Source organism: Calliopsis andreniformis, chromosome 12 (genome assembly GCF_051401765.1).
Source record: "Calliopsis andreniformis isolate RMS-2024a chromosome 12, iyCalAndr_principal, whole genome shotgun sequence".
In the NCBI taxonomy this organism is placed as follows: Eukaryota; Metazoa; Arthropoda; class Insecta; order Hymenoptera; family Andrenidae; genus Calliopsis; species Calliopsis andreniformis.
The window spans coordinates 16,191,605-16,205,348 of record NC_135073.1 but is presented as its reverse complement, the minus strand read 5'-3'; the positions used below and the strand labels follow the sequence as shown (position 1 = coordinate 16,205,348).

At 44.5% G+C, this 13,744-nt stretch overlaps 1 protein-coding gene across 1 annotated transcript in view; it reads right to left on the bottom strand.

The window, feature by feature from the left end:
• The window catches only part of LOC143185942 (uncharacterized), a 104,041-nt gene that overhangs the window by 23,685 nt on the left and 66,612 nt on the right, over nt 1-13,744 (bottom strand). The window contains exons 2-5 of the mRNA XM_076389277.1: nt 7,583-7,726; nt 3,767-4,818; nt 548-645; nt 169-287 (exon numbers count right to left, since the gene is read on the bottom strand). Of these exons, the coding sequence (XP_076245392.1) occupies nt 169-287; nt 548-645; nt 3,767-4,818; nt 7,583-7,667 (1,354 nt within the window). The 5' untranslated portion in view covers nt 7,668-7,726. The remainder of the gene's footprint in view (nt 1-168; nt 288-547; nt 646-3,766; nt 4,819-7,582; nt 7,727-13,744) is intronic.

Here is a 13,744-nt window from a genome sequence, read left to right as displayed (position 1 = left end):
CGAGGTAAATTGAAAGCTCTCCGTCACTTTCATCAATAAGCAAATACTGAACGAGCCTCTCCAGTTTCCAACGACGTTCACGGCACATTCAGCTTAAATGAAACTTGTCAAACGCATCGGTGCACTTTTTCGGCGAGGGCCAGAGACACGAGAAAAAGGTTGACTCACCCGTGACGACGACGTTAATCTTTTTAACCAGCGGTGGATGCGTCGCAACTTGGCACTTGTACAGGCCCGAGTCCCTCGGGGTAGCGTACTGGATCTGCAATCTCCAATTGCTCGGGTACCTGCGGAGTCAAACAGATAGAAAATTTCATTTGCTTGATATCGATAGAGCATCGACGGACATAGAAACTTCAACCCCCTAGCGACAGTGTTTGCACATTCCAAATGCTTTGACCATTCATTTTTAAACTTAGAAGCAAAATTGACGACTATTACTATTGTTCCCTCAGTTCTATAAGAAATGAAATTTCACGTAACAGAATTTTCAATTTAATTTTCAAATAATTGAATAGTAGATCTTTGTCTTGAGAGTTTCTCTTACCGGAAATTCAAGCTGATCCTCTGGTCCACGCTGTACGGCATCCTGCCGACGGTGAGCAGTCGAAAGGAGTCCTTGTTGTGCTGCTGCACCCACGTCACCTGAATCGCCACACAGAAAGCATTCTTCGTTATTGCCTCGTAAATCACGGATATAGCGCGAGGGGAGGCAACGCCTCCGCTGCAGGGAAAAGACGTCGTCGCATTGTCTCCGACGGGCGAGCGAAATTAAACGGGATCTCGTCGAAAATTAATAATTTCGCGGCGAGGAATCGAGAAGACCTTTCGCCAGGGAATCGTCCCTCGCGAATGAATGCAACGAGCAATTTCTCGCTAAGCGTTCGAGAAAGACCGGCTTTAGCCTCTCGCTCCCTCGGGTCACCTTTTCATTGCTCTTCTCGCCGCTCGACCGTCATTTTTTCTCTCCACCTTTCGCTCGGAGAACTCGATTTCGTGCCGTACGTGTCGAGTGTCGCGATGGAGGGATACAGATCCAGAGAAACGACGACGAGTTTATCAGGCTCTCCCTCTGAGAGTAAAAAGGTGGAGGACGCGAAGGGAATTTCCTCCCTACCCTATACAACTACTTTTCTTGTGTTTAGCATAACTGTTACGTAATTGCTGATTTTTTTGACACTTTAATGGAAGCATTTGTGGGTGACTGGGAGTGGTAACCTTTTAGGATCGTCACAGATGGTATCGCTTTCCTTTTATATTCTAAGGATGTTTATTATAATATTAGAACCGTATAAAGTTCTGAAATGACAAAGTCTATAACATCTTTTCTGATTCAGGATTAAACGATTTTATCGCTGGTGCAGCCGGGAAAATTTAACAGATTAAATAGTATCTCGCGTTGACATTAAACCAACCTGCACCCACCCAAATATGCTCAATAATAGCCTGAACGGTATATCGTTCACACGTTGCCTCTGTTACGCGATATTACGTGAACGTTCGGCTTTGAACACGGCAGAAAGTTATAAGCCATTAAGCGAGCAACGTTTTATGCAAATGTCCCGTAGAATCCACGCGGCGGAATTGTTAATTAATCGACTGCAAACGGACCATGTGCTCGTAGCGATTTTAAATAGGGTGCATTTAACGAGGGCCCTGTGTTTGAAATGCTTTCTAAATACCATCAACAGTGTATGCATAATAATTCAAGAGGATTCCCGCGCTTCCACAGATTCATTAAACTTAGGGGAAAATAGATAAACACCATATCTAACTTTTCCTTTGAGCACTGAAGTATCGTGAGTCATATAAAACTTCTCCTAGATAAATTATGTGGTTGGAATTTTGATCTATCGTATCAAAGTCGCAGCAGAGATTCGGCGCATCAAAAAATAGGCTGGCCAGTCCCGTTGTTGTTTCGCGATTAACTCCGCGGGTCGAGAGCTCGCTCGATATTCTCGAGGCGTATCCGCTCGTACGACTGAGGTCGCTACATTTCCTTCTTGGAATCGGTTTCGCATTACGTATTCCGGCGAACATGAATCCATCTGGAATCTAAAACCGACCGAGCGTTTCTCTCCCGTCGACGAAACCAGAGGCAAAGAAAAACGCGTTCGATGGGAGTCGTTCTGATTACGATGCGAAAAGTTGCTCGCCTGAGCGCACGACGCTAACGAATCGCGATCGTTCGTGTTTCCGTACTCATTCTCCGATTTTCCAGTCGCATTTCAAGGCGAACGAGCGAGCAGAAACTTTCCAGAGTTTCTACTTAAACGATCATTACGATGGCCTGAGTTGAGGTTCTTTCTCTGAACAGAGGACTGTTTGATGCGCCCTCGCGGGACAGTGAGTCGCTGAGATGCTGTTGTCTTAAAGTAAGGGATGCCTCAAGTTATTCGAATCTTGAATATTATTCTAGGTCAAAGCGCTTCGCGTTATACAGTGGATATTCTGTTTCGCGCAGGGAACGAAGGGATTTAGTATTCAGTAACCAGTGGCTCGTGATATGTCTCTGAGAGCTGTCTACATAGAATTACGTCGTTCAATGTTTACATATCAATCTCAATATTCCCGATTCAACGCAGCAAAATGTTTGACTTGGAGGAGCAGGCAGGAAACTGTAACGTATGATCCCATTCGTCATCGTTACCTACTATTTTCCTCGTCCAGCGGACAAAAAGGTCTTCGAAGTGCAAGCGCACCAGTTACATGGCGCGCCGCGTACAAATAGACAGACCGACGATTTTCAGGGGATGGTGTACCGTCGCGTGTCAGCCAGTATGTAACGAAGGGTGGCAAAGGCCGAAAGAATAAAATTGATCCGTGTTCTCGCCTCTCTTCATCATTTTCATCTGAGGGACCTCTTCTATCGTGCAACGCGCGGTGATCATAAAAATATAACAAGGCCGTTGCAGCCGGTTTTTCATCATGTCATCGCCCATCCTATTTTCCGACTTGCATCAGACACGCCCTCGTAAAAGCGACGGAATAATAAGGGTAGCTGAAAGGCAATGGGAGGAAGAGGACGAGAGGGACGACGCGAGCGCAAAATAGATAAACTTTCGCGACGACAAAGCAAATGTCGCGCACTTCTTCAACGCTGAATGAAAAAACCGCGGCGCGGTGACTAAGCATTCTCCGCGGTACGCGGCATTTCTGTCTCGTGTTCAAAAATAAACATGAAATTCTTTAAGCACTGTCTCATTATCGACTACTGGAATGGGAACTCATTCGGTGGTCTGGGACATTCTTACTGTGACAGCCCAGATATTTCTGTTAGCTAGACATTGTAGAAATTAATCGCGAGGTCCCATGAAAAGAAATATATAAAAATTTTAAATACTTCCAATCACTTAGTTCCCTAATTCTTGAGAATCCTTAAAGATCCCATTTGAAGATCATAGGGGAAGAATTTAATAAGTTATGGAAAGCAATTTTAAAATATGAAACGTTTTAAACCAACTCGCAGAAGCTTTTTCAATAAAATGATTAGAAATTATTTAATAACTTTGAGTCAGCAAACTATTCTCCTATTTGACATGGACATATCAAGTCACTTCCCTCTACATTGATAATGAGAGTAGCTAATCTTGGAACTTGTCAAGATCTCCATCTTCTCAACTCTGACACATACACCCTTTCTTTCAGCTTCCAGATGACATAAAAACCAGAGACTCGATAAAAATGAACACGAAGACAGCCCTAGGTAAGAGCAAATTTAGTCATCAAGTAAATTTCGTCATGGAAGAGACCTTCGACCACTCACCTGCTTATCCCCAAGCATGCCAATCTTGCAGTCCAGTAGCATGGTGCTCCCGATCCTAGCCGTGATGTTCATCTCTTCATCGCCGTCCTCGAAGTAAGGGCCGAACTTGCCGAAGGCGCTGTCTACGCTGGGAAGCACGAACTTCCTGCCAGCGAGGCTCCTCTGCGTGGTGCTGGGAAGCTGTTGATCGTGCTCATTCTCCATCTCGGTCTTGATCGAGGGTTTTATCTCGTAGAAGCCTTTGGTGGACTTGCCGCCGCCCAGCAGGAGATTGTTCACCGGCCTGGAATGATCTTTCTTCGGCTCTACGAGCTTTCTTGCCTCCTCCCCCTGCTGACGAGTCTCCTGCCGCTCGGGCAACACGTCGATGGGTGATGGCACTTGGAACGAGATTGCCCTGATGTCTTCCACGTTTTTCTGCTCCATAGGCCACTGCTCCGTCGCTAGCTCCTTCATCGACGTCACCGTGAGGCCCAGGGAGTCTCTGTTGTGTTTCTGGTGCTGGAAACCGCCCACCTCGGTGTCCTCGTGCTCAACGACGTTCGACAGTCCCTCGTCGTCCACCTGGATATCGTCTAACAGGTCCCTCATTTTTGCATCGACTGACTGACCGTCCCTGAGGCCAACATTCGATTCGATTTCCGCTCGACTCGGTCTCGTCGAGGTTTGGTAATCCCTGCTCGTGTCCTGTAGCTTGCTCCCTGAGCTACCGTGCTCTGCTAGCCTCTGCTCCGCTCCCAACAGGTCACGCTCTCCATCGTGGGCGTCGTTCAATGCCATGGGGGAAGGGAAAGAGTCGCTTTGATCCCGTAGAGGTTCGACGTTTGTTTTCGAATCGATTCGCGAAATGTTTGTCATGTCGAAGGTTATAGGAACGCCAGTGGAATCTCTGGGTAGTGTCATCTCGCTGGCAGTGTCGTTTCGGTGGCTTGGAACTGTTGGAAAGGTGGAGTCGCTGTTGTTCGCGGTCCTCTCGTTCTCCTGGACCCGTCGATCCTCTTCAGCGACCGCCAGAGGATTGATACTGTGCTCGATGGCGCTGCTCTCCGTTTCTACGACAGAGGAATAAGGATTTTGTTGATCGTGGACTTTCTCTTTGATCGTGACTCTCGGGGAAAGTGTGCTTTGAGGATCTACTTTCTTTAGGATCCGAAATATAAACCTTTGTAACTCGCTTCCTCTGAATTATAGACAAAAATCGATTGCACACGTTTCGCTTGTTTTTCTTGCAACCACCCACCCTTTCCTCTGTCACGTCTCAGTGAACACCTCATGCACCACTGTGAAAGCCAGTAACAGCATTAAACGGAAGATAAAACACAAATTTGACGGGAGCGAATCGCTCGTACGTGTTCCAGGCTCAAGGGAGGAGTGCTCGGGGGGAGGGGACAGAAAAGGAAAAAGTCGATACTCAACCTACATCCTCCACCTGCAGAGAAAGGGAGTAGGTAACGGGTATATTGCTCGCGAGATCCTGTTCGACGTAAAATTACAAATGACGCGCATTTCTCTTCAAAGTCCTGAAAAGTACAGAGCACCGTGCCCGAGGGCTACAATATTCTCCTCCGCTTGTTATCTGCTCCACGCGCCGTTCCTCGTCGAGCGGTGCTCCGCCGTGGAGAGAGTTACACATTCATGAAACGCAGGGAACCGAGTCGCTTTCGTGCGATGATAAAACGTCACTTTCCGATGGGTACTGAAAGATGCATCGATGGCGGGACGTAACAACGGGAGAAACTCTAGCGAGCAGTCCTTCGAGTTGACTTTGTACAAAGAAAAAACGCCTCGATCTCTATAAAAAGAAATAGACTGGAAATGAGATAAGATCTGCCAGCATCTGGAAAGGTTTTTAATAAACATCAGCTTGATCATCGTAGAGAAGGCAACTCTGGAGCTCCAGTTACTATGTCACGGTATTAAACGCGCAAAGAGTAATTGAGAAATCTTCGCTATGGGCCGCGTGACTCGCGTCATTTAATGGCGAAATTACAGGAGGGATTAAAATTTCGTTGCATTCTTCTGCGGTGGAATGCCCTTCTCGAGCGAAATATCTACTGCGCCCGGAAAAATTCCAGACGCTGCGCGCGCGGTAACAATGCCATCTAATTTCTTTGTTCAGAGACCTTGGCGTATTCCCACGTTCCCGAAAAAAATATTGCTGCGGGAATTTCATTTTGAACACACAACGAAAAATGCGAGTATTGAGTACAGTTTCTCTGGAGAAGAAGTTTCGAATTTTTTAGCCCGACAAACTTTGTAAAAATTCACCCCTTTTTCTAAAAGTACCTCGTTGACAACATTCTGTAATTTCGGTTGGAAGTTCCTGAACCCCACGTACTTGGGAAAATTTTAACAAAAACGACCGACACACAAACTTTTGAAACGATCTTTCATTACTCGCAATATCAAAGCAGCAAAACACAATTTCTTCCACAATGCACGAAATGAAGTTCCTTGCAACGTGCACGTTGATTCGCGAAAAAAGTAGAACAGGAATGAGGGTTGAAACGAAAAAGTCGTGCTAATTTCGCCATAATTACAGACCAAGGTACGAATGATCGGTCACGTAACCTCGTTTGATCGTAGAAGCATAGTTCATCGATCATAATTTGCTGATGTTGTCAGTGAATTTACAACACGCGCGAACTGCCTGATTCGAAGAAGTACTTTCGCGATGGAATCGTTTGAACGCTTTCATCCTTTCTGCGATTATCATTTTATATCCTTTTTCGAGGCTACTGGAAAATGTTCATTATAGACAAGTTTATTACAGGTCTGAATGATGGGACGCGAGTAGAAAAATTATTTTTGGAAAGTTTTGATTGAGTAACTCGATTTGTTGTTGAGGATGAAGAAGAGATAGTTTTTCAAGAGAAATTTTCGAGAATCGGTCTCATTAAAAGAAAATGAAAAATTGGGGAACTTGGCAAATAGTTTGAAAAACCGTGTCACATGGAATTAAATTTGGACTAACAGAGGAAATATATATCTAGTATATCATTGTAACACAACTTTCCATCACGTTCTGTCAAAAATATCCGACAATGTCCCATTTTCGACTGCAGTCACGATTGATTTTCGGTACTCGCGCGTTGTTTGCGCGTAAACGAATTTCAGAGATTATTTCCGGCCCGCGAACCGCGTCATAAAAAGCGACGAACTGTGATCTCTCCGTGTTATGTATTTTTTTCCCGTCCAAACGATCGAGCGCGGTAAACGATCGAAGCGTTTATCTGGTGGCCGTGTCGGAATCGCTTACGTAGCGGTACGTGTACGAACCGAGTAAATAATCGCGTTCGTTAGGAAAATTCGGTCGACGGGGGAACAGAGGGGACCAATATAGAAGAGCTTTTAACTGGCCACGGATGTAACAACAAAGGAAAATTAACCCGTTGTCTCGATGTTCCGACGGGTTTTCGGGAAACGCTATTCTGCGTACATATCCACTAAAGCCATGCAAATTCCTTATTTTCCTACTTCAGAAAAAAAAGTGCTGCAAGTTCTCATTGAAGCTTAAACTTAATAAACTTTACACTTTCTGGCTACAGAACAAAGTTTTCGAAGTTACCAGTGCTGTAGTAATATATCACTACAATATTGTAAAGTTTTGTTATGAAGAAAATTTTGGACACCACAATTTGGAGCTCACAAAGTAAAACAAAGTTACTACCTTCTAGAACACTCAATTTCCCTCAAAGTTGAACAAGCATATCGCTAAGCAAGAGCCAGATATACATCTTCCCCGGAAGTAGCACACAAGTGGCTAGTAAAAATTCCTGGTAAAGGGATGAAAAGACAGCGAAAGAGGGTGCTCACCTGACGCCGTGGCAGTGATCATGACGGAGAGGATGGCGATGACGCCGAGCGCCGATGCAGTCGGCTGCATTCTCCAGCCGGTCATATCGAGGATCCGCTCGCTCTCAGCCTTCGGGGATCTGCTCCATCTCGTTCATCTTCCCTCTGCGCAGAAACGCGAAATAGCTGCGTTAAAGTCTTACGATCGGAGTCGTCGTTTTCGCATAGGGCTCCTTCCTTCCTCGCGTCCCGACGCTGTTAAGGAGCCCTCGTAAAGACGGTCGCGAAACTTAGTTTCAGCCGTTCCACGAGATTTAAGACTTCGACCCAGAGTTTCGACGATTAAGTTCGCGCCCAGCTGCAACTTTCCTCGATTATTCACGCTGAGAGATCGCGTCGATGCGGATACACGCGGGACAATCCGCGAGATTAATTGGCGCGATCGTTTCAGGGTGTTGGATCGTTGAAGATTGTTTCTGACAAGAGACTTCGAGTAAGTATTGTTGGATCAGGGAAGAGATTTATTTTTCTGTGGGCTTAGTTTCCTTAGTTCCTTGTTTCAGATTAAGTTCTCTAAGATTTATTTTCCACTGTAAAATATCGAGGAAGATAAAGGATGGAACGGATTAATGAATCCGCTAACAAGTTTGGAGTCTCATAATCTCTTGCATCACTCGCCACTTGTGCAAGAAATTTGTTATGTGACTTATTCGAAGTTCGATGATTTAATGAATACCATGAGGGGACCAAAGTTCGCGAAACTTCGTAGCATGCCGAGACACCCTGCGATACTAATTGGCGAGAGCAAACGCGCCAATTGTCAAAGAGTCGGAGGAACATTCAGCTGAAATAATTCGCCAAGACAAAAGTTTCGGATGGTAGTTAACGGTCTCTGCTAATGAATGAAACTGCACAAAAACTCTTCGTGTCATCATATAGAAGAAATACATTGGAGTACTCTACCGATTATTGGAGTAACGCGCTCGCTATCGGGATTAACGCAACTTTCGTATAAAACACTCGACAAATGTGTCTACCGCAAAAGTTGGATCAATTAAAGTTCTAGGGAATGTAGAATATTTCAAGACAACTCTCTATTTCTTTCTCTCTTAATTTATAGATTCCTGAAGTCCACTTCTTATACTCCCAGCACGATGTTAATTAAATTCCGCGGTCGTTCCGCGTTTCGACGCATTCCAACGAGCCTTTAATTGAGAGAAACTTTTACCCATTCCCGAACACTGCTTTTTAAATTTTCTACAAAATCCGAGTCACCCGTGGGTGTAGTGTATTTTCCAAGATTTATGGGAATTGCCTGCTCTTCCAACATTTTCGTGAATAATAGTTAATTCAAAAAGAAAGTGATCAATTTTTACGAATTCTTCAAGGAAAACCTTCAAAATCCCTTTAAATTGTTATAATTAAGCATTTTCAATATTAATATCAAATTTTTAATAATATAAACATAACGTAAAACCTCCTTCAGAAATTTTGGGGCTTAGAAACCTTCGTTGCTCTTGTGAAAGGCGATCGTGTAATTTACGCCTGATCCATTATTGGCTTATCTACTGACAATAGCGTTACAGGTGTCCAGCGACGTACAAACTCGCGGGACGCGAACGCTGTTGCTCCGTCGAGCGTTCGTAAATTCCCGTGGGGGTGTGTGGTTGAAATTTTCAGGATATACACGACTCTACGTCGGTGTCACCTAACACGGCCGCAATTCTCTGTCCCTGAGCACGGGGACGAAGTAAACGTCCCGCGACACGTCAGCGAACCGAACGTACCGGATATAACTTGGGCGTATCGATGAAAACGACGGGCGAGATCGATCGAGGCTTACCGTGGAAATACGCTCGATCGGAGAGCTAGCGGCGATCGAAACCCTCGTGTCGCCAGGGCGATTCAATTACCTCGGACGGGGCCATCGTTTGTAATTTACAAATGGATTCGTTTTACGTGTAACGGGTTACATCGCTGAGTGTTCTGCCGAAGATTGATGAGGATGGTTTTGATCGACGATGACCAGCGGGTTAGACTGATTTCGTTGTAATGCTCTGCAGCTTGTCGATGCAGAATGAAAAGGAGGTCAGCAGGACTCCTCGAATAAAAATACCTCGAGTATACTAGAGTCATGTACATGGAATTCTAATTGAAAATAAAAGGTACATATGACGAGTGACTTTATGTTCCCTGATTAATAAGACTAGCTTTGGAATTTATGGATCCTCGAATGTACATAGATCTACGTATGTACCTACACATTGCTAGTTGATTACAGGATCATATTTTTCTAATCTATTTTTTTTCTAAATTATTTTCCACACGAAGACATCAGCATCAGATATTAATCTGATATCTCTTGTAGCCTGACTCGCTCATTATTGGAACAGGTTAGCGGAACCATCCCCGACCTCGTTTCTTCCGCGACCGAATTACAACGCGTTCAAGAGACTCGGAAGGCTGGAACAGACACGTCTGATAGGGACACCGCAAGGCCGCCGCAGTCGCTCGTGACAAATCTCGGCTGACTCGCAATTGTAATGTTTAATCAGACGTGTAATTATGTCTACGAAGCGCGGCGGCGCAGGGCGGCTGCCACTTGCTAACCAGAGGCGAATGAAATTTGCCTAGCACGTTGCAAAGTCAAATATTCTCGCCACGAATACGATTACACGATTTAACACGGCCCCGCACGCCGCTTCCGGGGCTTTCGTGCAGCTTTGCGCATACTTCCGGCCGTGCCTCTTCACCGCCGAGTAATAAACGCTTGCGAGACGCTTCCGCGAGAGCGTTTCCTCGAGCAGCCACCCCCCTCGGCTGATTATTCGATTATAGCGAGAAGCAGTATAATTGGTAAGCGGATTTCGAGCGTTTTTACCAATTCCAGCCACTTTTAGAGCTGCTTCATTAATCTGTTTTAGCTTTCTTTGAATTTCAGAGGAAACGAAAATATGAGTTTCATTTTTTAATCTTCTCGATCTTATTTTAGTATTTCCTTCACGGAAATGCGATTTGAGAAATATTGCGAGAGGAGGTTCGACTTCCCTTTCCGTGATTTATTAGTCAAAGAACGAGAATCTTACCGAATGTTATTAGAAAAGTTTAAAAAGGTTCCGAAGTTTATACGTTTGCCCTCGCCGGAAGCTTGTGGAGCAACTCGAGATTTCGAGCTGTTTTAACAAGTTCGAGAACAGGCAGGCGCAAAAAGTTGTCAGTTTGTTTTTTCAGGGGAGTCAAAATGGCGGTCTAGCTTCTAATTTAAATTGAGGGCGGGCTGAAAGGTGTCTTGTTAAGTTGCTCGGCTACGAAAGCTACTTCAGAGGGGTAAACTTCCCTCTGTCATTGAGTTCTAAAGCTGTACACACTCCCGTTTCGATCTCGAATGTAAATAACAAAAAACGGAGAAGAGGATTTGATAGAAAGAGTGGTTCCAATCTTCTTTGCCCGTAGATTCCATTCGACAGGCTTACGATCCTGTAGATATCTTACTATCAATTTCTATAGCCCTTAGAGACTTAGAACAATTTTTTCAAGGTATCTATTTCCTAAGTATTATAACTTTGATTCAATTCTCAACAAAAATTTCTGTTCTTGACACCTAAAGAATTATGCTTATTAATATACTCGATAGCTTGCCTTCTATGACGCGATACAATCGTAGATATTAGTCCTTCCAATTTCTAGCAGGAACTTGTCGCCATACGGTTACCTTTCACAACCCTCTGCGCTCACGAAGGCAATATAGCCACCCTTCTCCATCGATCCTCGCGGGACAAAACAACCGAACTCGATTGAACTAAGTTTAGATCCAGTTGGATACCATGGACGTTGCAAATAAGGATAGTCATATCGAGAAACATGTCTGCACGTGTTGCTTCTAATGTCTGTCAGGAGTTTCCACTCAGAAATACATATAAAAAATTGTCCAGAATTCAGAGTTACTATTTTCTTTGCTTTTCCTGACTCAAGAAGTAATTCCTCACTTCCAGTCAACGTCAAATACCTATTCCTAATCTTATTGAAATATCACTGTTATCTACACGTGTGTCCTCAGGACATCCAGTTCTATAATCTCGAAGGATTAAAGCAAATAGCGTTTTAAAACTTGAATGTACTCGGTGACTGTTAATCAAGACCATCGTAAACCTTAGCGACACGGTGCAGAAAGTTTCCTCGCGTCGATCAGGAACGATCGATGCGCGATCGGTGCTGTACATCGAGTCGCAGGAAATGCAGGTCCTGGCAGAGATATCAGCGAAGACGATTTGACGGGAACTTCTGTGATCGAGTTACAGGCTGGTTCTGATATTCGAGTTAATGGTAATTCTCCACAGAGACCGCAGCTGACTGATGGAAATTACGTGCAAGATAATCGAGCTTCAAAGGGGCGTAATATGTAATATCAAATGCAATTTCACGGAGGTACAGCCTCTGTCAAAAAGTTTTGCAGGTGCATGTTCTGCGGTGAATTACATGCTCCACTTTGAGCCGACATTATCAACGTCAAACGAGAGACGGTAATCAGGATTGTCGAATGTGATGAACAGAGCCGCGATTGAGTACTATTGGAACAAGTTCTATCGGATCGAGTTAAAGGGATTTGATAATTAAAGAGAAGTGAAGAGTTTGCGTTTCTATAGTATCTAATCGATCAGAAGAGGAGCTTTGATTTGGTCATTAAATGCAACATGCACCACTTGGCACCTGTAATGTACAGAAGCCAGGGAGCTGGACTCTGTGTAATGATGGGAAAAGGAGTCGCTGAGTGGTCAAGATCCATCACGCAACACTCTCCTCAGGGTGAACCCAAATGAACTGTAAGGACAGTATCAACTCCGTTTTATGGAGAATCATTTGTTCAAGTCTGGAGCAACAGGGGTAGATTCTAAATTCTATCTCTATCTCAAGAGTCGATCGGTTCTAAATTTCTAGTCACATGGAATCAATTGCATCTACTTTTTGCACTCAACAGGCGCATCATGACTTAACAAAGTTAGTTGTTCCTGGACTTGGTCTCTTCCAGAGAAACTTCTACGATCCCGAATAAAACAAGATCGAAAAAAGGCAGAGAGCTTTCCTTCCACCGATTTCGGTATTCCAAAACACGTAAATCGACTACATCCGTCGATAGCCTGCCAAATTGTCCCAGCCAGAGTGACGGATTTTATTAAATAATCAAGCCTGTCCAGACAATTTTTTTTCGTCCCTTCCCACGGAAGGTAGCGATTGGAAAAATCAACGGCGACGGTAGCTTTAGCCAGAGGAAACAATATAGCCTTCGATTCAGGGGTGAAAGGGGTTGGAGGGCTGGAGGTCTCCCGCTGAAAATTCAATTTTTAATTGTGTTCGATCTATTTGACGAGCGCCAGTTTAATCTCGACGCACGTTCACGCGTACGTATTCCGCCGACGTTCTCTGCACACAGTGCTCAGAATTCATGAGAATTTGCTAGTCTGCTGGCAGAAAAAAGGAGTAAAAAATAGAGGAATGGGCTATTTAGACGAAGATCAAAATACATGGTGTTAAGCGTTTAATTCTCGATCTTCTTTGAACCAGAACACGATTATTATACTAAAACTTTTCTCCAGAATATCCAGATAATTTTTCCATCTCGAAGGGATCATAGTTCTCCAAGTTCCATCCCTATTTTTCAATTATGTGGTCCACATAATGAGTTATAAATCAACCACAAGTAGATTAGGACGTTAGTGGTCAGACCACTTGTATCTAACCTCGATTTTTATTAGCCAAAGCGAGACCAAATTTTTCTAGATTACTTTTTGCCATCTCAACGTGGACATTGAGCGTACTACCCCTCAGGTCCTCAGTGTCACTCATCAGCAATTTAAAATTCGTCCCTCGACAAGGAAGGTTGTCGACTTAAAGAGGCGTCGAATCACATCTAAAGATAATAGGAGCTGGCCTCGCACGCGGCCTTTGCCGCGTTAACGACGTGTGTGCTTCCTCGTTGTTCAATCTCTCCACTTGTTTCTGTCCTTTTTACAGCAGAGATATTGTAACGAGCTCGTTCCGCTCCGAGGGTAGCAGAGAGCAGGGGACGCGCGGTAGCTTTTTCCAGGCGTCGTTGATCCCGAGCAGCGCGAACTTTGACTCTTCCTGATTGCGCGCAGATTGCCCGTCACTTTGTTAGTCGGAGAAGCGAAGCGTATCCGGTTGGGT